This window comes from Muscardinus avellanarius (assembly GCF_963383645.1).
Source record: "Muscardinus avellanarius genome assembly, chromosome: 3".
NCBI classification, from domain to species: Eukaryota; Metazoa; Chordata; class Mammalia; order Rodentia; family Gliridae; genus Muscardinus; species Muscardinus avellanarius.
Window position 1 is genome coordinate 78,758,970 of NC_137788.1, and position 23,347 is coordinate 78,782,316.

General features: G+C 38.3%; 1 protein-coding gene across 3 annotated transcripts in view; it reads left to right on the forward strand.

Annotated features, from left to right (window-relative positions):
- Positions 1–18,282: 18,282 nt before the first annotated feature.
- PKN2 (protein kinase N2) overlaps positions 18,283–23,347 on the forward strand; it is a gene marked incomplete at both ends in the record, with an annotated part of 134,049 nt that continues 128,984 nt past the window's right edge. For all 3 annotated transcript variants that reach the window (XM_080690755.1, XM_080690757.1, XM_080690756.1), the window contains one exon: positions 18,283–18,330. In XM_080690755.1, coding sequence (XP_080546881.1) covers positions 18,283–18,330 — 48 coding nt within the window. The remainder of the gene's footprint in view (positions 18,331–23,347) is intronic.

The window sequence follows — 23,347 nt, forward strand, 5'->3', positions numbered from 1 at the left end:
CTCAAGTACTGGGATTACAAGCATGTGCCACCACACCCAGCTAGTTTTATATTTTTAAGTTGAAATATGCCTTTTTACACAGTATTAAAGAGTTTAGTATACTGTGTAAGCCAAAATACCTATAGATATTTAATTGTATAAAGAACATTATGCAAATGTTTAGCTGAAAAGTAAAAATGCCATTACTACTAATGACTTGTGGATATAATTGCAAATGTGTAATTAGAAATAATATGACAGTAAGAGTATATTTCAAAAGTATTATGCTAGGAATATGAAAATAAGCCTTTTATATGTCCTTTATATATAATGTAAATGTGGTACACTTGCTTATAAAAATGATTTGAAGTGAAAAAATAGGGATTTAGAGGTTACAGTGGTCTCCTAATTCTTTTGAGTGATTTAATATAAAATGCTACATTCTTTTTATTATACAGATTTGAATAAATAAGGAACTAAATGTCACTTTATTTCATTTATTTTTTCTGTCTCATATCCATCACAGTTCATAGCCACGCTGGTGAGTTTTAGCATTAAGAGAGCACAGACTCTCAAGCCAGATAATTTTGAAACCTTGTTTTATCTCTTACAGGTATGAAGTTTTGGGCAGTTCATTAACTCTTCTCAGCCTCAGTTTCCTCACTTATTAAATATAAGCAGTATATTTACTTTGTAGAGTTTTGGGGAGGACAGTATAAAGCAGTTAGAACTTAGCATAAATGTTTACTATAATATCATTATTATTGGCATAATAAATATATACGATCATGAAACACACAGAGAACACATACAATTTATATTTTGTCATATATGATTATTGAGTCCAATAAATATACTGTCCAGGGTACAAAAGGAAACAGACATTTTTCAGACAATGAACTTAAAATTTAGAGCTTCTCTAAAAGGTTTAGACTTCTCTAGGAGGTAATATTAAATATTCATTAACTTCTATGTTATATTGTTGTTGTTCTGGGTTTTTTTCCTCTCTTTCTGTCCTCCTTGTCTAATTGTCCTTTAGATGTTTTACTGTTTGCAGCTCAGTTAAATCAAAGCCAAAACAGGAAGACAGACAAATTCAAAACAGTACAACAGTCAGGTAAAAACAGTAGCAACAGAACTGTAAAAGCAATTTGACTAAAACTAGAGCTTAAATCTTTAATCTCTGCCTGTCTGAAATGGAGTTAAAGAATCTTTTTCCTCTACCTTGGTTGATTGACAAGATCATCTGAATGCAATAGCAAACAGGACTCCAATGTAATCCTCTGATATTTAAGAAAACTGAATTCAAAATTACATGTAAATAGATTAAAAATTGCTGAACAGAGAGATTTGAATAAGTTATCACATTAATTCTAATACATATATTTTAAATTTTTTAACTTATTTTTAAAATCAGATAGCTATTGCAAAAATCAAACTGAAATTTGAATACCAGATAGCTATTCTATTTTATAAACTGAAAGTGGAAAACTGGTATAAAATGTATTAATGAAAATATACCAACTTAACAAAAGTAGGAATTTTAAGACTGTCACTGATCAAAAAGATAAGGATTATTTAGTTAGGAGTGATTTTAAGGTTAGGATTGTTCCCCTGGAGTTGGTGAGGTGTAAACTATGTATCTTAGTCCATTTTCTTTCTTTCTTATTATTTATCTTTATAGTTTTTATTTGTATACATTTATTGGTGCATTATAGTCTCCCATCATAATGCAGTTCATCGTCATGGTGATATGATGCACATAGCACTTGGTGGGCTTTCCCCCAGATCCCTCCCCACTCCACCCCCTTGTCCATACTTTGTATTGAAACTGACCTTAGTATTCTCACATATCTAAATAAGGTCAGTAGAAGCGATTTCTTCACTGATCCTCTCTTTACACCTCTGCCCATTCCCTAGACCACCTCCTTGGATCTAGTGGAATTTCTCTTCTATTATCTAAAATCCCTCAAGCATCATGATTGCTAATGATGTTGAACATTTTTTCATGCTTATATTGGCCATTTGTATCTCTTCTTTTGTGAAATGTGTATTTAGTTCGATTGCCCATTTCTTTATTGGGTGGCTTTTTTTTTTAGAGTTAAGTCTTTTAGGTTCTTTGTATATTGTAGATTAATTAGTATCCTATAGAGAAATAGCTGGCAAAGATCTTGTCCCATTCTCTAGGTTCTCTCTTTAGACTTTTAATGGTTTCCTTTGAAGAGCAGAAACTTTTTAGTTCAATGCCATTCCACTTATTGTTCCATTTTCTGTTGCTACTAAATACCTGAGACTAGATCATTTATAAAGAAAAGAAGCCGGGCGTGGTGGCACACACTTGTAATCCCAGCCTTTGGGAGCCTGAGACCAGAAGATCGCGGTTCGCGGACAGCCTCAGCTACTTAGTGAAGCCCTCTGCAACTCAGTGAGACCCGGTTTCAAAATAAAGTACAAAAAAAAATTGGGCAGGGGTTGTAGCTCAGAGGTCAAACGCCTCTGGGTTCTAGCCCCAGACCCGCAAAAAAAGAGAGAGAGAGAGAGAGAGAGAGAGAGAGAGAGAGAGAGAGAGAGAGAGAGAGATATTTTGCTGATTGTTCTAGAGCCTATAAAATATAAAAGTGTGGCCCTGATGAGGGCTTCTTACTACATCATGACATGTCAGGGGGCATTACATTGTGAGACACAGCAGTTATGTGTCAGGTGTCATCTCAGATCTCTCTTTCTCTTCTTTTAAAGGAACCAGTTCCATTAGGATGCTGCTGTCCTGATAAACTTATCTAATCTTAATTACTTTCCAAAAGCTCCACCTCCAAATACTGTTGACATATTAATTCAAGGATTAAGTTTCCAACAAAGGAATTTGGGAAACATATTTAAACCATAATAATGCACAAGAATTATGTTTTTAAAAAGCATATAGGAATAGAAAGAAAATATCCAAACTCTGAAGTAGCAACGTCTAGCCATGTAAGGTAGAGAAGAAAGTGAGTTGAGAGAGAAGAAAAATGATGGTAGATTGAAAAATATATTTTGCCACTTATAACTACTATTTTGTTTATAGGCTATTTCCACAAAAAATCAATATCACAGCAAGAGTTGAGGGGTGAATGTGTAGAAAATCCTATCACTTTATTTTTGTATTTGTGCTACTTAGGATTAAACCCAGGGACATTCTGCCTCTGAGCTACACCCCCAGCCCTATTTTATTTTTTTATTTTGAAACAGAGTCTCACTAAGTTGCAGGGAACCTCACTAAATTGCTGTCCTTGAATCTGCAATTCTCCTGTCTCAGTCTCTCAAGTATTGAGATTATAAGCATTCACCATGCCTGGTTGACTATCACATTTTAAATCTTTTCCAGGAACATCCTACCTTTCATCCATTAACACTGCCTTAGGCAAAGAATGTCCAGTATGATAACTATATACAGATAAATCAAATCTCTCATACTTTGAGTAAGCTTGGTTTTTCATAAATATTTTTATAGCTTCTGGCTTCATTTGCCTTTTAAAGAAAAACAAATGTATTAACTGTATCATTAGAGTTAAGGAATTTAAATTCTTTCAGCACGTAAGTGATAGGAGAAGGTCCAAATTGAGATCAACTTTTGGGATGGTACCTAGGGCAAGTAAAACAGGTGCTAATGAAAAAATAATTCATTTAGAGCTGTCATAATTAAAACTGTTAGTCCACATCACCAATCAGTGGGAGGAGAAGAATAAACCAAAAGATTAAGAGTTTTAGAAAGACAACAGAGATAATGTAAAATCTGTTAAATAATCAACAGGCTGTAATGATAATTTGCTTTATTAGTCTATTACTATACTCACATAATATCAAAAATGAGAAAGGTTGAAAAATGAGAAAGTCAGCCAGGCGTGGTGGCGCATGCTTGTAATCCTGTGCTTGGGAGGCAGAGACAGGAGGATCGCACAGGTTTGAAGCCAGCCGCTGGCTTAAAATAGGTCTGGGAGTGTAGCCTGGAGGTAGAAGGGCTTCCAGGAACCTCAGTACCATCAAAAAAAAAAAAAAAAAGGAGAGAGAGAGAGAGAGAGAGAGAGAGAGAGAGAGAGAGAGAGAGAGAGAGCGAGCCCAGCTAACTAACTGGTTATTTTAAACAATATATATATACCCTAGCATGGTGGCACACTTATTTAGAAGGCTGAGGGAGGAGGATCCAGGTTTGCAGCCAGCCTCAGCTACTTAGAGAGGCCCTCTGCAACTTAGTGAGACCCTGTTTCAAAATAAAGAATAAAAAATAGAGCTCGGAGTATAGCTCGGAGGTGGAATGCCCCTGGGTTCCATCCCCAGTACCAAACACACACACACACACACACACACACACACACACACACACACACGCATGCACACACACACACACACACACTCACACACATGAATTTTAATGTTATATAGTTATGCTTACATGATAACTATACAGTGAGCTTTGACATATTGTAGTCACAGGTAAATGACCTCCTTAAAATTAACTAATGTAGAATGAGCATTTATTTTCTCTTATTTTTTTCTGTACTGGTGACTAAATCCAAGGGCATTCTACCTCTAAGCTACACCCCTAGCCTTTTTAACTTATTATTTATTTTTAAAATTTTGAATCAAGATCTTGCTAAGTTGTTGAGGCTGGTCTTAAACCTGTGATCCTCCTGTCTCATTCTCCCAAGTACTGGGATTATAGGTATGCCCCACAGTGACTGGCCCATGTCTATTTTTTTTTATTTTTATTCACATATTTATGATTATAGTGAATTTCAAATTTGAACATGGTTTGATCAGTATCAAAGAATATTTTTGGTATGTAGAACAAGCCGGAATGGCATGCAGTTTTTAGGTGAACAATTACCCCCATACAGATTTTTATCAATATGGGAAAAGGATGTTGATAATATATGAAAGCTATATTTCTGAAAAAAGTTATAGCATGATAAACATAACCCAGAACAAAACTAAGAACATATCAAATTCTTTCGTGGTGACACATGCTTGTAATCCCAGTACTTGGGAGGTTGAGACAGGAGGATCACAGGTTTGCTACCAGCTTCAGCAACTTAATGAGGTCCTCAACAATTTAGTGAAACCTTGTTTCAAAACAAAACAACAAACCAGGCTTGGTGGCACATACTTGTAATCCCAGCATTGGGAAGCTGAGACCAGAGGATCGCGGTTCATGGATAGCCATAGCTACTTAGTGAGGCCCTCCGCAACTTAGTGAAACCCTTTTTCAAAATAATAATAATAATAATAATAATAATAATAATAATAATAATACAAAGTAGGAATAAAAATAAATAAAATAAAACAAAACAACAACAAAATATAGCTAGAGGTATAGCTCAAAGGTAGAATGTCCCTGGGTTCCATCCCCAGTGCCACCCAAAAAAAATTTTTTTTAAATTGGGGGGGGGGTAATACCTCTTAAAAGAAGTGTATACATATAATAGATGTAATAATATATAGAAAATACTACAGATTAGTAAAAACTTGACTTACAAGATTAATCATTTTCTTTTTTTTTTGCTTTAAAATAGTTCTTAGCTTTCCATTCTAAGCATGTAAAAAATAGGAAGTGTCTTTCTCTTTAGCAATCATGAAAAAACTCTTGAATATTTTCTCTGCATCCCCAATTTCAAGTCAATAGATTAAGTGTCCACATTGTTTGCAACTAAGTCACAGCTGTCTAAATTGCTTCAGAAATGTTTAGCCGGTTGCTTTATAGCAGGATAACACAGTTTGAACCATAGTTCCTTGAAAACATCTTGCTGAGAGTTTATCTCATTCAAATGATGAAGGCAGCTGAGGCATGGTATTTGAGTCATCCATATTTTGCTCTAATAAAGGAGAACTTTAGGAAGCTGTAAGCAGTGACAGACAACATAGTGAGCAATTGAATGTGGGTCTCATATGTTATACCATTCAAAACGCTTGTGTATGTATGTGTGGTGATAAGATACTTTAAAAATAAAATTTCATTTGGTGAGAGGCTTACAGTTAAACTGTTAAAGCAATACACAGATCATCTGAATTACCAGCATATAAAAATAAATATGCAAATGACTGTAATGCTCTTTTCCAAAATAGCATCTTTAATAGGAAACGCTTCATAAGCATCTTTATAAAGTGACATATTTTAAAACTGCTTTTATATTTTAGAAGTACTTACAACTAGCAGTTCATATTTTTAATTAGAAAACTGCATCTTTTTTTCTAGCCACACCTGAATAGATGGTGTGCATGAACGTGAAGAATGGGCACATATATACGCTTCTGCTATAAACTTTAAAAAATTATAAAATAAGTTTTTATCAAGCACTTTTTACTCATAATAAGCTTTTTATATTACTGAGTACTGTGAAGATGACAGAAGTCTAATATATTCTTTTTCTCACTCAAGAGGCTTAAAATTTAGATGGGAAAATCAAGAGTGAATATAATTGGGCCCTACCATGTGTAGTTTGCTGATACAACCCCAGTAAATTTCAGGTATTCCACAAATATTCTCAAATGAGTGAACTATAAAAGCTAATTTTTGTTGTAGTTGCTCAGTTTAGAGTGTTTAAATATTCCAGAAAAATTAGATCAATGGCAAGTGTGAGAAGCAGGCCTATTTAAATATCCAACACGCATGCTGGAGTTATAAATTGTCATCTACTGTTCCCCTCTAAATAGATGAACAAAAAAAAAGCATTTAATTGTGCCCACAAATTCTATGGTTTGGGAATTTGGACAGGGCACAGCAGGAATTGTCTGTCTCTTTACTCATTATCTGGAGCCTCAAATAGGATGATTTTAACAGCTAGAGGAGCTGATAAGGTTTGGAGTAACTGCGAATGGCAGTATATCTTGACTGGTCTCTCTAGGGACTGGGCTGGGGTGATCTGAAGCTGTGGCTTAACCAGGACTAGTGACTACATAGCTGCATTTGGCTTCTCCATGAAGCTTTTTTTAAATTTATTTATTTATTTTTGTAGTACTGTGGATGGAACCCAGGAGCATTTTACCTTGGAGCGACATCCCCAGCCCTATTTTTTATTCTTTATTTTGAATCAGGGTCTCACTGAGTTGCAAAGGGCCTCACTAAGTAGCTGAGGCTGTCTGTGAACTGCAATCCTCCTGTATGTCTCCCAGATGCTGGGATCACAAGCATGAGCCACTACGCCCGGCTAATGAAGCTTTGCTTTTCACACAGTGATGGCTGAGTTTTAAGAAGGTTCAGGCTAAAAGGTAGTGTTCTAAGAATTTATGCTTTCTTTACTTTTCTTTTTTTTTTAAAGCCACAACATTTAACATTTTCCTTGGGACGCTTTAATGACTGCAAAAATCACTGACTAAAAAGTTTATGTAATGTATATTGTGAAATGCCTATCAAAAGGAGGATTGCAAGTTCAAAACCAGCCTCGGTGATTTAGGGAGGCTGTCAAAAACCTAGGGAGACCCTGTTTCCAAAAATGAAATAAAATTGATCTAGAGGTATAGCTTGGGGGCAGGATGCTTCTGGGCTCAATCCCAAACAAACAAACAAACAAACCCATATCTAGACTACAGAAATAAGACAGAAAGAAATGTGGCTGGCTGGCTGTCTTTCTTTCTTTCTTTCTTTCTTTCTTTCTTTCTTTCTTTCTTTCTTTCTTCCTTTCTTTCTTTCTTAGAACTGGAGATTGAACCCAGGAGCATTCTACTTCTGAGCTACACCCTTAACTCATTTTTATTTCTTCATTTGAAACAAGAACTCACTAGGTTGCTGAGACTCAATAAGTTGCTGAGGTTGTTCTCGAACCTACGATCCTCCTGTTTCAACCTCCCAAGTACTGAATTACAGGCATGCACCACCACATCCAGCTCAAATTTGGGCATTCTTTAAAACATAATTTTGGAGCTTCTTTGTTACAAAAACAAATTTATCATACTCATTATTAAATAATAGCTGAATGCTTAAGAGATGATAGTAGTAAAAGTAAGCTTGTCTATTTTCTTCCACTGAATTCTTTAAAATGTTTTATACTGTCAGTGTTCTTTGTATCTGTTGATCTTTACTGCCATTTTATAGTTCAGAAATAACTAAAATAGGTTTTGGTATAAAAATTCTCTAAAATATGTTTTAGTATCATGGTCATGTTTGACATATCTTTTTCATAATTACATTCCCTTTGTATTTCTCACACACCACACAAACTTTTCCCATTTCAAAAAGCCCATGGTAGCAGCCGGGCGTGGTGGCGCACGCTTGTAATCCCAGCATTTGGGAGGCTGAGACCGAGGATCATGGTTCACAGACATCCTCAGCTACTTAGTGAGGCCCTCTGCAACTCAGTGAGACCCGGTTTCATAATAAAGAATAAAAAAAAAATAGGACATGGGGTGTAGCTTGGAGGTTGAATGCCCCTGGGTTCTATCCCTAGACCTACAAAACAACAACAACAACAACAACAACAAAGCCCATGGTAGCTGGGAATGGTGGCTGTAATCCCAGTACTCAAGAGGCTGAGACAGAAGGATGCAAGCTCAGCCTCAGCCTGGGCAACTTTGCAAGATCCTGTCTCACAATAAAAAAATAAAAAGGGCTGGACATAAAGCCCATGATAGTTGCTATGGATTGACTATGGTGTGTCCCTTCTAAAAACTCAATGTTGACATCTGATCGCTAATGTAACAGTTTTGAGAAGTGTTGGAGCCTTGATGAGGTGATTAGGTCATTAAGAAGTAAGGAACTAATGCCATTATTTTAGGACTGGATTAATTCTCATGAGAAGCAGCCCAAGGGCAGGTTATTATAAAGCGAGAGAACACCTCATATGTTTTGCTTCTTCTGCATACTCCTGATTGCATTTCTGCTTTCTGCCATGAGTTGACACAGCACAAGGACCTCATCAGACAAAGCCACCCAAACCTGGACTTTTCAGCCTCCAGAACCATGAGCCAAAATATACCTTTTCTTTATAAATTGCTCTCTCAGGTATTTCATTATAGCAACAGAAAATGGTCTAAGACTGTAGTAGATCTTAAGCTCTGGAAACACAGCATTCTTACAGTTGTGACCCAAATACTTGGCCCAAAAAACTCAGAGGGATAATTTTATTTGCTCACAATTTGGGAGGTCTCAGAGGTCATGGCCTCACACAGTAGAATTCAGGGCATCACAGTAGGGACCAGAGAGAGAGAGAGGATGAGAGCTAGTGTCAGCTCAAAGTTGCAGGAAAAAGAGGGAAAAGAGAAACTACAGCAGTCCCCTAGGAGAACACTATCCTAGCTATGCCTCCAGGGACCCTTTCCCTGCAGACAGATGTCACCTTGGAACATGGCTACCCTGTCTAACACATAAGGTCTGGAGAACATATTAAAATCCAAACCATAACACATGTATATAGAACTATTACTAATCTAGAATTATCAAAGGCAGCCTTACAGGCTAGATTAGAAGTTCTCAAAGTGTACTTTAGGGACACATAAGGACCATTTAGGTCTCCAAGGTCAACCCATTTTCACAATTATATTAAGATGTCATTTGTCTTTTTCTTTTTTTCTTTGTGCAGGTCTGGGGATGGAACCCAGAGGCATTTGACCTCCAGCTACACCCCCTGCCCAATTTTTTATTCTTTATTTTGAAACAGGGTCTCACTGAGTTGCAAAGGGCCTCACTAAGTAGCTGAGGCTGTCTGAGAACTGCAATGTAATCCTCCGGTCTCAGCCTCCCGAATGCTGGGATTACAAGTGTGCGCCACCACTCCCGGTTTATTTGCCTTTTTCATTCTAACTCTCCCACAGGTATACAGTGGAGTTTTTCAGAGGCAAGACATGAGATGAGGTAATCACTCTGACAATTAGTAATATACGAGTTTGTAAATTCTAGTGTTTTAAAAATTCCTCAGTGTTAAGTGAGGCTCCAGATAATGAGAAAAAGGACAGACAATTCCTGCTGTGCCCTTTGTCCAAATTCCCAAACCATAGAATTTGTGAGCATAATCAAATGTTTTTTTCCAAACATTTAGGGAAGAGCAGTAGATATACATGACAATTTATGACTAAAGCACGCATACCATATTGAATATTTAAATAAGCCTGCTTGTCACACCTGCCATTGACCTAATTTTTCTGGAATATTTAAACACTCTAAACTAAGCAACTACCAACAAAAATCAGCTTCTATAGTTCACTTATTTAAGAATATTTGTAGAATACCTGAAATTTATTGGGATTGTATCAGCAACCTACATATGGTAGGGCCCAATTATATTCATTCTTGATTTTCCCATCTAGATTTTAAGCTTCTTGAGTAAAAAAATAATAATAATATATTAGACTTCTGTCATCTTCATAATACACAGTAATATAACAGGCTTATTAAGAGTAAAGTACTTGATTAAAAACTCATCTGATAATTCAATGATACTTTAAAAAATGATTCTTAATGTCTAAGCCAGTTCTGGCAGCTGTAATAAAACATAGACTGGATGGCTTGTAAAAACAGATATTTATTCCTGAGTTCTAAAGGCTGCAAGTCTGAGATTGGGGTTCCGGTCCTGTTGGGCTCTGGTGAGGTACCCTCTCCTGAGACTGAGTCCTCATTGCATTTTCACATGGTACAGAGAGGGAAAAAAAGCTCTCTAAAGCTTTCTATAAGGGCATTAAACTCATCCACAAAGGCTCTAGTCTAATGACCTAATCAATTTCCAAATGCCCCACCCTCTAATAACATCATATTTGACATTAGAATTCTAGTATATGAATTTGTGGAGTTCATGACATCAAGAATTGGAATAAAAAGTGTTACTTCTCAATTGTGGTTAAAAATACTTTCTTTTTTTTTTTTTTTTTTTTTTTTTGGTGGTACTAGGGGTGGAACCCAGAGGCTTTCTACCTCTGGGCTATACTGCCAGACCCATTTTATATATTTTTTTGGAAACAGGGTCTCACTAAATTGCTGAGAGCCTCACTAAGTACCTAAGGCTGGCTTTGAACCTGCACGATCCTCATATCTCAGCTTCCCAAGCACGGGGATTACAAGTGTGTGCCACCACACCTGGCTTTTAGTAGTAAGCATTTGTAAATAACCTGTGAAAAAGTTCCAAATAATCGATTGGGGGAAATGGGCTCTTGGTTAAAAATACTTTCTTTTGCATTACTATATCAGAGATACTATACTAGTATACAGGATATGTGGGACTTTTAGTGGCTTAAAGACTAACAGAATAGCCAGATGTTGTGGTGCACCCCTGTAATCCCAGTATTTGGGTGGCTGAAACAGGAGAATTGCAGGTTTGCATCTAGCCCCAGAAACCTGTTGAGATTATTTCAAAATAAAAATAAAAAAAATAAGCCTGGTGTGGTGGTGCACACTTGTAATCCCCACCATTTGGGAGGCTGAGACAGGAGGATGGCAGTTCCTGGCCAGCCTCAGCTACTTAGTGAGGTCCTTTGCAACTCAGTGAGACCCTGTTTCAAAATAAGAATAAAAAACAGGGCTGGGGGTATAGCTTGGAGGTAGAATGCCCCTGGGTTCCATCCCCAGTACCGAAATAAATAAATAAATAAATAAATAAATAAATAAATAAATAAGGCTGGGGATGTAGCTCAGAGGTAGAATACTCTGTTCAATTCCCAGTTTAAAAAAACATACATACACACCAGACACACACACGTAAAAAAACAGATCATATGACTCCACAGAAAAGAAATTTAAGTGCCTAAACAGATGTGAAAATAAAGTGCTATGGAAAGATTCATACCAGGTTTAATATATACTTGTTTCCAATCTCTACATTTTTTAGTGTCAGGATCCTTTAGGAACAATAAGCACACTGGATAGAGGAATCTTTGGAAGAGAAGAAAGCAGCAGTTAAACTGTGTTGCTGGTCTTACCTACTTACGTCCTATAGGTAGAACTGTGGTCACTATTTCTGATTTTGTCACTTTGGCTTAATGGCCCAACCAGAGTTGTTTGGGAACACACACACACACACACACACACACACACACACACACACACTGAACCTAAGGAAAAACAGAACATTGGGGCCTTCAACCAGGCAGACAAAGGAACAGAGTCAGGTATATGTCTTCCATCATCCTGAGATCATATTCTCTCGTGTCTGCCTCTTTCACACATCACTAGATCCTTCTATTTACTAAGTCTGTTACTTTCTCTCCATTTTCACTGCCATAATACTAAAGTACCAACCCCCCCCTTTTTTTTTGGTCCAGAAAATTGAAATGACCTCTTAACTTCAAGATATTCTACTACCACCATTCCTCCCTTTTTTATTTATATAGAAACAGGCTCTAAGTTGCTGAGAGCCGCCTCACTAAATTGCTACCAAGCCAGGTTTTCTCAAAGTGATTTATGAAAATGTCAAATTTATTCAGTGATTTTCCATCCTTTCTAGATAAACACCAACATCTTAGTGTGTAGAGTAGATTACTACTCGCCCACATTCAGTAACCCCTGGTGTAGTGCCCTTCTCTGTTAAAGGATTATACCATTCTGTCCCTGTTGTTCTCAGGCATACCCAAGATTTGGCTGATGAAAAGTGAAAGATGGGCACACTATAAGAACCAGTGCATAATTTATCACTTTTCTTTCTGCCATGATAATGGCAATGTGTAATAGAGAGACTGCTGTCAGCCTAAATTCAGATGGAAGATGACTTGCAACAGAACCATGGTGGGCATGTAGTGTGAGAGATAAAGTTTCTTCCAAACTGCAAAGAATCTTTAGAAATATTTTGTTACTCAGCATAACCTGGCCTATCCTGGCTGATATACATGGCCTATGAGATCTTGTTTATTATTTCATCTTTTTGCTATAGCCTCATTGGCCTTTCCATAATTACAAAATTGCTCCCTCCCATTTTGGTATATTTGTAAATGTTATTCTCTCTCCTTGGAAGCTTTTCTTCCTGCCTGCCACTTAATTTTACCCACCCAGTGAGATCTCAGAAGTGTCAAGTACTCAGGAAAAGCTTTCCTGACCTGTGTTAAAAGTACCCTGGAGCCCGGCGTGGTGGCGCACGCTTGTAATCCCCGCGCTTGGGAGGCAGAGACAGGAGGATCGCATAGGTTCAAAGCCAGAGGCACTGGCTTAAGAGACCCTGCTTCCAAATAAAAATGTTAAAATAGGTCTGGGAGTGTAGCCCGGAGGTAGAAGGGCTTCCAGAAACCCCAGTACCACCAAAAAAAAAAAAAAAAGAAAAGAAAAAAAAAAGTAGAAAAGTACCTTGGATTAATCTTCTTTGTCATTATAATTATTTCACTAAACAAAAAGCCCCACAAATACAAGACCAGTTTTTCTTTGGTAACTATTATACTAACCAATAACAGGAAAGAAGCTAATCCTTTCTCTCTTGAAAAAGTAATACTTTCTGAATCTTTGAGAACATGAAAGAGAATGGCTATTATAACTCTAGATAAGGAGTGCTCACTCTAGGGTACCAATTAATTAGCATTCAGATGTTCTGTTTCCAAATTCTTATAGAGGAATTCTAATTGTCTAAACTTGTATGTGGTACATCAGTGGTCTAATCCATTTACTAGAAGATCTAAATTAGACAGAGTCTACATGACTCAAGAGACATCTACTTTGTAGACAGGGGAAATTCTCAGTGAAGTGGACTGAATTGATATCTCCCCAAAAGTATCTATCATCACTACAGCTGCTCTACTCTTCTCTGTTCTTGATATTAACAACCTCCTTCTCAAAATCATCCTCACAGAGTATACAAGGAAACAAGTTCTAACAGGAGCTTCTTAGGGAAGAAAAGTGTAATGACCAGGTAGTTCTTCCCGAGTTTTGCCTCTTCTTTAGGATTATTTTGATTATCATGGCCACTTCAGTCTAGTCTCTTGGAAGTGGGGAGGGAACTCACTCTTCTCTTTTTCTTTTAACAATAACACTGAAATAAGAGAATGTAAACAAATTAAAAACTAACCCTTCCCAGCTCCTCCATAACACTGCACAGACAAGCTGGAATTTTCAAACACTTTTCTAAATATTAAAGAAGAACAAAAAGGAAATACACAAGGGAAGGCAATAAATAGTATGGTTCACAAAGTAAAGGTTTCTGACCTTTTCCCTGGATATGCAGTCATTTGAATACCTGAATGTCTGTTTCTACAACACCCCCCCTCAAAAAAAAAGTTAAGTTAGCTCTGCTACAATTTCCCCTGTAACATCTGTTCTATCTTTAAAAAGGAAAATAGAGGCCGGGCATGGTGGCGCACGCTTGTAATCCCCGCGCTTGGGAGGCAGAGACAGGAGGATCGCGCAGGTTCGAAGCCAGCTGCGCCGGCGTAAGAGACCCTGTTTCAAAAATATAAAATAGGTCTGGGAGTGTAGCCTGGAGGTAGAAGGGCTTCCAGGAACCCCAGTACCACCAAAAAAAAAAAAAAAAAGGAAAATAGAAGATAACACTTTCCAATAAGTAACCAAAACTATTTTTATATGTTTGGTCATTTAGACGTGTTTGCAGGGTGGGGGGTACTGGGACTGAACCCAGGGATATTCTCAGAGCTATACCCTCAGACTTATTTTATTTTGTATTTTGAAATTGTCTCACTAACATACTAAGGGCCTTGCTAAGTTACTAAGGCTGGGCCTTGAACCTATGATCCTCATGCCTTGGTTTCCCAAGTACTGAGATTGCAGCCCTATACCACCATAACCAGCTCGTTTTTATTTTTTAAAGGCCTTTAAAGTATCTATGAAAATCTTAAATGTACCTGCATAATTAGTGTTACAAATTGGGTGTTTTTAAAGGTCATTAACTTCTTAGATGGAAACTTAAATTTTTTCTTCTTTTTTGTTAATATAAATTAGAGCATAATTTGAGATTAACTGAATTTAGGATTCTCTAAAAACATTTGTAAATAGGGATTAAATATAACTCATCTGAACCAATATGATATGCATTTCCACATTCCCATTAAAACTTTCAAATGTGCTTCAATCTGATAATTATGATCCATGTCATTACCTTTTTTTTTTTCTTAACACAGCCAGGAGCTGGGTAGTATCTCTTAGCTTAAGCTAATTTGCTGTTTAAACTATCACATTTTCCAGATGATAACCTTCTATAATGTTCTACTTCTTTCCCCAGCACTACCAATCTCAGAAAAAAAGTGTGTAACATTTAATACTTTGTATATTTGTTGGTTGCAAAAAAAAGTTTATAGCTTTTGATATTTTGTTGCTTGCATTTACATGTGATTTTTAAAATTAAAATAGCATGTTTGTTTTAGCACAAGAAATATGTAAAGTTTAAAGTCTTTTTCTGCCGGGCGTGGTGGCGCACGCTTGTAATCCCCGCGCTTGGGAGGCAGAGACAGGAGGATCGCGCAGGTTCAAAGCCAGCCGAGAGCGCTGGCTTAGGAGACCCTGTTTCCAAATAAAAATGTAAAAAGAGGTCTGGGAGTGTAGCCCGGAGGTAGAAGGGCTTCCAGGAACCCCAGTACCACCAAAAAAAATAAAAAATAAAAAAATAAAGTCTTTTTCTATGGTAAAAGCTTAAGAGAATAGTGGTCAGTTCAGTCTGAATTAAGATTACATATTTATTTATTTATTTATTTATTTAATTTATTTATCTGTTTATTTATTTATTTATTTATTTATTTATTTATTTATTTATTGGTGGTACTGGGGTTCCTGGAAGTCCTTCTGCCTCCAGCCTACACTCCCAGACCTATTTTATGCTTTTTATTTTTGGAAACAGGGTCTCTAAAGCCTTCGAATCAGCGCTGACTCCCAAGGGCGGGGATTACAAGCATGCACCACCAAGCCAGGCCTGAAGATTACGTTTTAAGGCATAAGTTAAATCAAACAAGGGTAGCAACTGGAAGACTTAGGTTCTCTTCTCCATCTGCTCCCAAGTAATAATTTCCCATTTTTAATCAGCTAAACTATGGCTCATTTTTATTTTTTTCCCTATAGTAAGAGTTAGGCTAGATACTTTATGTCTCTTCTAGTTCTAAAATTCCATGGTACTAAAATTTAAACATTTTTCTCTCATATCTAACTTTGTTTTTATAAAGACTGTTCATTGGTTGTATTTCTAAACCCTTGCACAGGTAATTCTTAATTCTTTCTACATTCATCACCTACTGTGTGTACATTATCAATCTCAAATTCATTCTGGGTAAAGCAAGACAAAAATAAGCAAAGTACATCAGCGTGGATTCAATAACACTGAAAATAGTAAAAATGGTAAATTTTGTCATGTATATTTTAGTACAAGAAAACACACACACACACACACACACACACACACACACACACACATACAGTGCTCCCCTATCACTCATTCTGTACCTACCATTTAAAATTTAGTGATAGTTGTTTTGAACATAAATTTATTTCCTCTAAAGAAAAGTCTCTTGTTACAGACTCTTTCTTAATCCAGGTTGGAACTTTGGAGCCTAATTCTGCTTGGCTCTTAGTTACCAGGGAAGATATTTATATTTCCTGGCTTTTCTAAGTGCTGTTTATGTATTTTAATTTTCATTTATAACCAATGTAATTCATTGAACATATAGTTGTCTTTTGAAATATACACCAGAAAAATTCCTCATCAATATATCACGAGTTGGGAGTTCAGAAAATGTGCTCACAATATCTCTTGATTTTCAATAAATGGTTGTTGATTCATGTGTGAGACTTGGAAGACAGAAAGATAAATATAAGTCCTAGAATTAGCCCAATGGATGGCACATGGTGCATAACGTATTAAACTTAAAGACAGATGTCAACTAATGTCCTTCCTAAGTAGCTACCTAATTACCTCCTACCTCTTTACCCTGGTATCTTTTAACAAAGCCACTGTGCTTGAGCCTCCAATAATCAAAACTGAGACAGTTATCTAGAATATCTATTCTCTGGTCAGATGCAGCAAAAGCTACCTATTGGAGACTTTGTTACTCCTGAATACTAGTGTCATTCCTTAAAAATCTGAATTATACTACTAAGCTATAGGTTACTAGGTAGAAGAGTTAGTAGTTTCCACACCAAGGAAAGACGGCTCCTTTCCACTCTAGAGACCTAGCCCATCCCAGCGCCTTCAATTCAATTAAGCTAAAACAATTCAAGAAAACAACGAATCAGACTTCAGGCTCAGTAGAGCTTTTCAACCCAAAGCGACCCAGCCCACCAGGAAAAGGCACCTTAAAGGTTTTACACTGAAAACTGCCCGGGATCCCGCTGCTTGAAAAGTAGGATTGGGCGTGGTGGCGCACGCCTGTAATCCCGGCATTTAGGAGGCTGAGACAGGAGGATCGCAGGTTCGAAGACAGCCTCATCTACTTCGTGAGTCCCTTTGCAATTTAGTGAGAGCCTGTTTCAAAATAAAGAATAATAATAAAAAAATAGGGCTAGGGGTGTAGCTCCAAAGTAAAACGCCCCTCGGTTCCATCTCTAGTACTGCAACAAGAAAGAAAGAAAGAAAGAAAGAAAGAAAGAAAGAAAGAAAGAAAGAAAGAAAGAAAGGAAGAAAGAAAGAAAGAAAGAAAGAAAGAAAGAAGAAAAGTAGTAAGCTAGCCAGCAGCGCACCTGGCTAGGCGAGCAAAAGGCCAAATTAGCTTCGGCTGGCGGGAGGGAGAAAGGGGAATGATCTACAAGGTTGGAGTCTCGAAGCTCCGGGGTTGCTGAGTTTGGAAAGGAGCCGATTGAAATGAGGCCCAAACTTGGGCCTGAGAAGGTGGCGCAGGGCAGGACAGCCCGCGGTCATTCGCGGCGGGGCGGGGCGAGGCAGCGGGGCGCTCCAGCAGCCGGGCAGTGGGCGTGGCTCCCGCCGGTCCCGCCTCCCCGGCCCCGGCCCAGTCCTTTCCCTTGGTTCTCACCCCGGAGCCCCGCCCCGCCCCGCCCCACCCCGCCCCCTAACCCCGCCCGGCGCGAGGCGGCGCCGCGGCCGTCACGTGAGCCGGCGGCCGCCAAGTGAGGCCGCTTTTGCGACGCGGTGACAGCCAAATGGTGCGACAGGAGGAGCCGCCGCCGCGGCCGCTGCGCCCCGCACCGAGAGGCTCGAGGCGGCTCCCGGCGTCGCCCGGGGGGAGCGACTGAGCGAGCCGAGCCCGGGGCGGCGGCGGGCGGCCAGGGAGCCGCGACCAGGGCGCGCTCCCCGCCGCTCTCCCTCCATGAGCCGGGCCGCGTAGCCGCGCCTCCCGCAGGAGCGGCGCCTCCATGAATCCCTAGCTCTTTTTTTTCCCTCTTTCTCTCCCGGCTCCTCACCCCCCGCCCCGGCTCCCGTCCCGCCTTCTCCCTTGGCCGGCGGCGGCCGCCTTCAGGTGCGGAGTCCAGAGCGCAGCGCCATGGCGTCCCACCCCGAGCGCGGGGAGATTCTGCTCACCGAGCTGCAGGTAAGGGCCGCGGCCGGGCGGGCGGGCGCGGGCCGTCGGGAACCGGGCGGCCGCCGCGCCCCGGCCCGCTAAGTGCGGGAAGGCGGGATGTCACTCGGAGCCCCCGCCGCGCCCCTGCGGCCGCTGCGACCCCGGCCCGCGCCCCTCGGCGGGGTCAGGGCCGCTCGCCAGCCCCGAGCGGCGCCCGCGTCCCTCCCCGGCCCCGGACTCCGCACAAAGAGGCCCCCGGAACTCGGCCCCCAGCCCGCTCAGACAGCTCCCGGGGCCGCTCCTCCACCAGCCCGCTCCCTCCCTCCAGGTGACTCTCGCCCCGCTCCTAGGCGGGCTGCCTTTTCTCTTTCTTTTCTTACTAAGTGGTAGAGAGATGGTCCCTTTCTTGGCTACCCCTGCTCAGATCCGGAAGTTCAGATGCTGATGCTTTTCAGAGTTTCATTTTCCCTCCCGCTGGAACACCAAGGAGCACCAGAAGTTGTTTACAAATGAGAAATGCAGCCGACTAAAGGAAAAGCCTTGGGCACCACCACATGTCTACAGACGATAAAAACAAAATAGTTAACGCCACGAGAGTAGCAGTGTTATTCTTGACTATTTCTAGCTCCGATATTTGATGATGTAGGCACGGTTTTTGTTTTTAGATCTGTGTGGTGTAGGAGAGTTAGGCTGTCCTGTGGGGGGTATTTTCTTTTCATTACTTTTGGAGTGTTGTAGTTTTTTTTATTTTTTTTTTACATCTGGGTTAAAATTTCATGCTTTTTTTTTTAAAAAAAAAACATAATTGTCGTAATGCCCTCGTTTATTGGCTATTCAAAGGCTAGAGGTGGGGACCAAGGGAAAAATAGTGTGCTTGCATTTCTTTTTGAGGGTGGGGCACTTAATTTTTGTAGAAAACTGAAATTAGAAACGCCGAAGGATTCGTTTTTGATGTCAAAATTATTGTGCGGCTGCATGTAAATTTCTTGTAGAAATGCATCTTTTGATCCCTATATGTTTGGCTTATTGTTCAGTCCTGTGTAAGCTTGAAGGCAAGTTCTAAGATACTTGATGTATCTTCCTCAAAAATAGAGATTCAACAAGGTACACTAAAGGACTGTTGGAATTTTGAAACCCTTTGGAAATACCACATTGAATTCTCTATCAGTGAAAATATTGCTCTATAATTGTTTTAATTACATTTGGCTTTTTATAAGCAGGCGTTACAACATACCATATTGGCCAAATGAACGGAATGTATTATTAATTTGCATGAACTTTTAAAATGAAGATGGCAAGCCGGGTGTGGTGGCGCACGCTTGTAATCCCCGCGCTTGGGAGGCTGAGACAGGAGGATCACACAGGTTCGAAGCCAGCCTCAGCTACTTAGTGAGGCTCTCAGCAACTTAGTGAGACCCTGTTTCCAAATAAAATATAAAATGGGTCTGGGAGTATAGCCCAGAAGTAGAAAGCCTCTGGGTTCCACCCCTAGTACCACAAAATAATAATAATAATAATAATAATAATAATAAAATTAAAATAAAATGATGATGGCACATTAGAAATTCTTTACATTGCATAACCTTTTTTATTGGTGTATTGTAGTCATCTTAAATGGTGTGATCTTGAAACATGAAAAGCTTACTTTGATTTTGATGGAGAAAAAGTCATTAAAACGACAGGAACATTTTTTAACTGGTGTTAGAATTGCAAGTGTTTAGCATCCTTTTGTAGAAAGTGACATTTTGGCAATTTCACTGAAAATACTTTTATGTTCATTAAAATAAAACATTTAGGATCTTTTAGGTAATATGATTAATTTTGGCAATAACAAGGAGCCATGTTAAAGAAGCAAGAAATTTAAAATATGATAATTGTAAAAACAAGACCAGTATAGGGGAACACCTAATATAAACCTAGACTAACTTCTTCTAGAAAAAGAATAGTTCTTAAAGTACCTTAAGTTTGTCGTGTATATCTAGGACATTTTTCTTGGCTTATTAGACTCCCAGTTCTAATAAAAGTTATTGAATTTAAAGTTTATTATATTTATTAATATATCTGAGGATATTACTTATATCAGTGCTTAAGATAAATTGGTCATAAAATTTTGCTTCATGGTAGCCTTCTATTCCAATGTTTTATTTCATTGGGTCATGAAACTAGTTTACAATATCCAAATATTTGTGAAGCTTTTGTTTGGAGAATCAGTTCTTTTAATGCTTCTAAATTGTTTAAATTTATTAGATTAATATGGCTTTTTTTTTTTTTTTTTTGGTGGTGGTGGTACTGGGGTTCCTGGAAGTCCTTGTACCTCCAGGCTACACTCCCAGACCTATTTTATACATACATACATACATACATACATACATACATACATGTTTGGAAACAGGGTCTCTTAAACTAGCTCCACTGGCTTCAAACCTGCGTGATCCTCCTGTCTCCACCTCCCAAGCGCTGGGATTACAAGCCTGTGCCGCCATGCCCGGCTTAATGTGAATTTCTTAATGCATCTCTTTCAAACAGATTTCAACTATTTACATAGTAATACAGCCATTATTAAAATGTGTTTAATAGTTAGAAACTATTACTTTGCCATATCTTAGGAATACTTGTTTTACTCTGAATATTGCAAATTACAACTTTAATGAAATTGTTAATTATTTAGAATGATACATCCAGCTTTTTTTTTTTCATCGTACTGCAGAATTTGAAATACTGTATGACCAAAGCTGGGATAATTGGATTTTTTATTAATAGCCTTTGGTTGTAGTAATATAAAACTAAGAAAATCTAAAACTACAGTAGTTGTCTTGTTAATTACTAAAATATTGCTATGGATAATGTTTCTAACTCTTGCTGGTAATTTAGGAGGCCTACTACACAAGGAAGTATTAGAATAAAGTACAGACTCTTAATTAGAGACTTCAAGGTGTAAAGAAGACTTTGCATTAATAAAAATGAAATAGAATTTAATGTAAACTTAATAGTTTCTAATTTTTCTCTTATAAGTAATTCATTCTGTCCAATTTTCTTTATTTTTTATTTAAACTACACAAGGAAACTAGGATTTTTGTGAAGCTAAAGAAACAATTTTATTTCCATAATTTAATTAATGAAAACTATAAAGAATTTCAAATAAAATGTTGACTACAATGTAATTCTGTAGAATGCCAAAATAGATATTGAGTAGCACACTAAAGTTACTTTGTTGATTATTGATTCCCCTTCACTAAAATGCTTAGCATACGTATGTTAGGCTGGTGATCCTATGTTCTATTCGCAGCAGGATTTATTTAGGTAAAGTGAATTAGTTTAAGTGGAACTTTGAGTTAGTTAGCCTTAAATTAGAGGAGCTAATTCCAGTAGTTATTGTCTACCAAAGCTACACTGGAGGATGTGACAATAATGAGATAATGGTTTTTGCTTTCTAGGAGAGACCACAGATAATATTTGTGATAGACAATTGTATGAAAATATAAGTAAGATGTATTGTTTGCAACATGTCAGACATTGTACTTAGTATACCTTATTTGCTTTTCACAACAGTCTGGCAAGGTAGAATATGTTATTTCCATTTTATGGGTCAAACAACTAAATTCAAAATATTAATTGCCCTTGGTTGAACTATAAGTCTCAATTTGAACTCAGGTCTGTTTTCCCTACTGCGCTATTCTTTTAAGCTGCTCCAGTTCAGTGGACCCAAAAATGTTTTTTCACTGTTGTGTGAAATTTATTTAAAAAATTTCCTAAAATATAATTAACCAGATGTGGCTTTAATATAAACTTTCCACTGCTTGTTGGGCCTCTCTAGAACAAGGAAATTTGATTTTTGAATTCCATTTGGTAGTTTTATAATTTAGCAGTGCTCTATTGCAAATAAGGTGTCATTTAAAACAATAATAATAGAAGTTACCTTTTCACAGGCTTTTTAAATTTAATAATTACTCTTTCTGGTGAAAGTGTCAAATGTGAGGAATGTCTTTACTAAAAGAAATTCATTATAATTAATGTCATATGAAATTGTATCTTTGGGTTTTATATCCATGGATTCAGCCAAATCCAGATAAAAAAATACTCTCCATTTTAACTGTACTAAACATGTCGACTTTTTTTTTCTTGTCATTATTCCCTAAACAGTACAGCATAGCGATTGTTTACATTGCATTTCCATGGGATTATTGAATGTGTATAGATTACTTGCAAATATTATTGTTTCTTGAGATTCATAGGGGATTAGTTAGGACCTCCATAGATTCAGAATCTTAAGAAGCTTAAGTCCCTTATATAAAACAGAGTAGTGCTGGGTGTGGTCGGACACACCTATATTCCCAGTAATTGGGAGGCTGAGACAGGAGGATTGCCGGTTTGAGGCCAGCTGCGGCATCTTAGTGAGACTCTGAGCAACTTAGCAAGACCCTGTTTCAAAATAAGAAAAGGGGCTGGGGTGTAGCTTACAGATTGAATGTTCCTGGGTTCACTCCATTAACCCCCCCAAAAAAAAAAGTCAATTAAAATAGTATTTGTGTATAGCCTGTGCACATCCTCCTGTATGTGTATGCTTAAAAATCGTCTCTGACCTACTTACACCAAATACAATGTATGCTCTATAAATAATAGGTTTTGTACATATTCAGTACAGATACAATTTATTTTTTCAAATGTTTTTAATTCAGTTGTTTGAATACACAGATACCGAACTCATGATTATAAGAGAGCCAACAGTACTGTACCATCTTATATAAGAGACTTGAGCATCTGCAGATTTTGGTATCCTTGCAAATTAACTAAAACCAATTCCTTGCTGGGCATGGTGGCGCATGCTTGTAATCCCCGCGCTTGGGAGGCTGAGACAGGAGGATCACACAGGTTCAGAGCCAGCCTCAGCTGCTGAGTGAGGCTCTCAGCAACTTAGTGAGACCCTGTTTCCAAATTAAATATAAAATAGGTCTGGGAGTGTAGCCCGGAGGTAGAAGAGCCTCTGGGTTCCACCCCCAGTACCACACACACACACACACACACACACACACACACACACACAAAATCA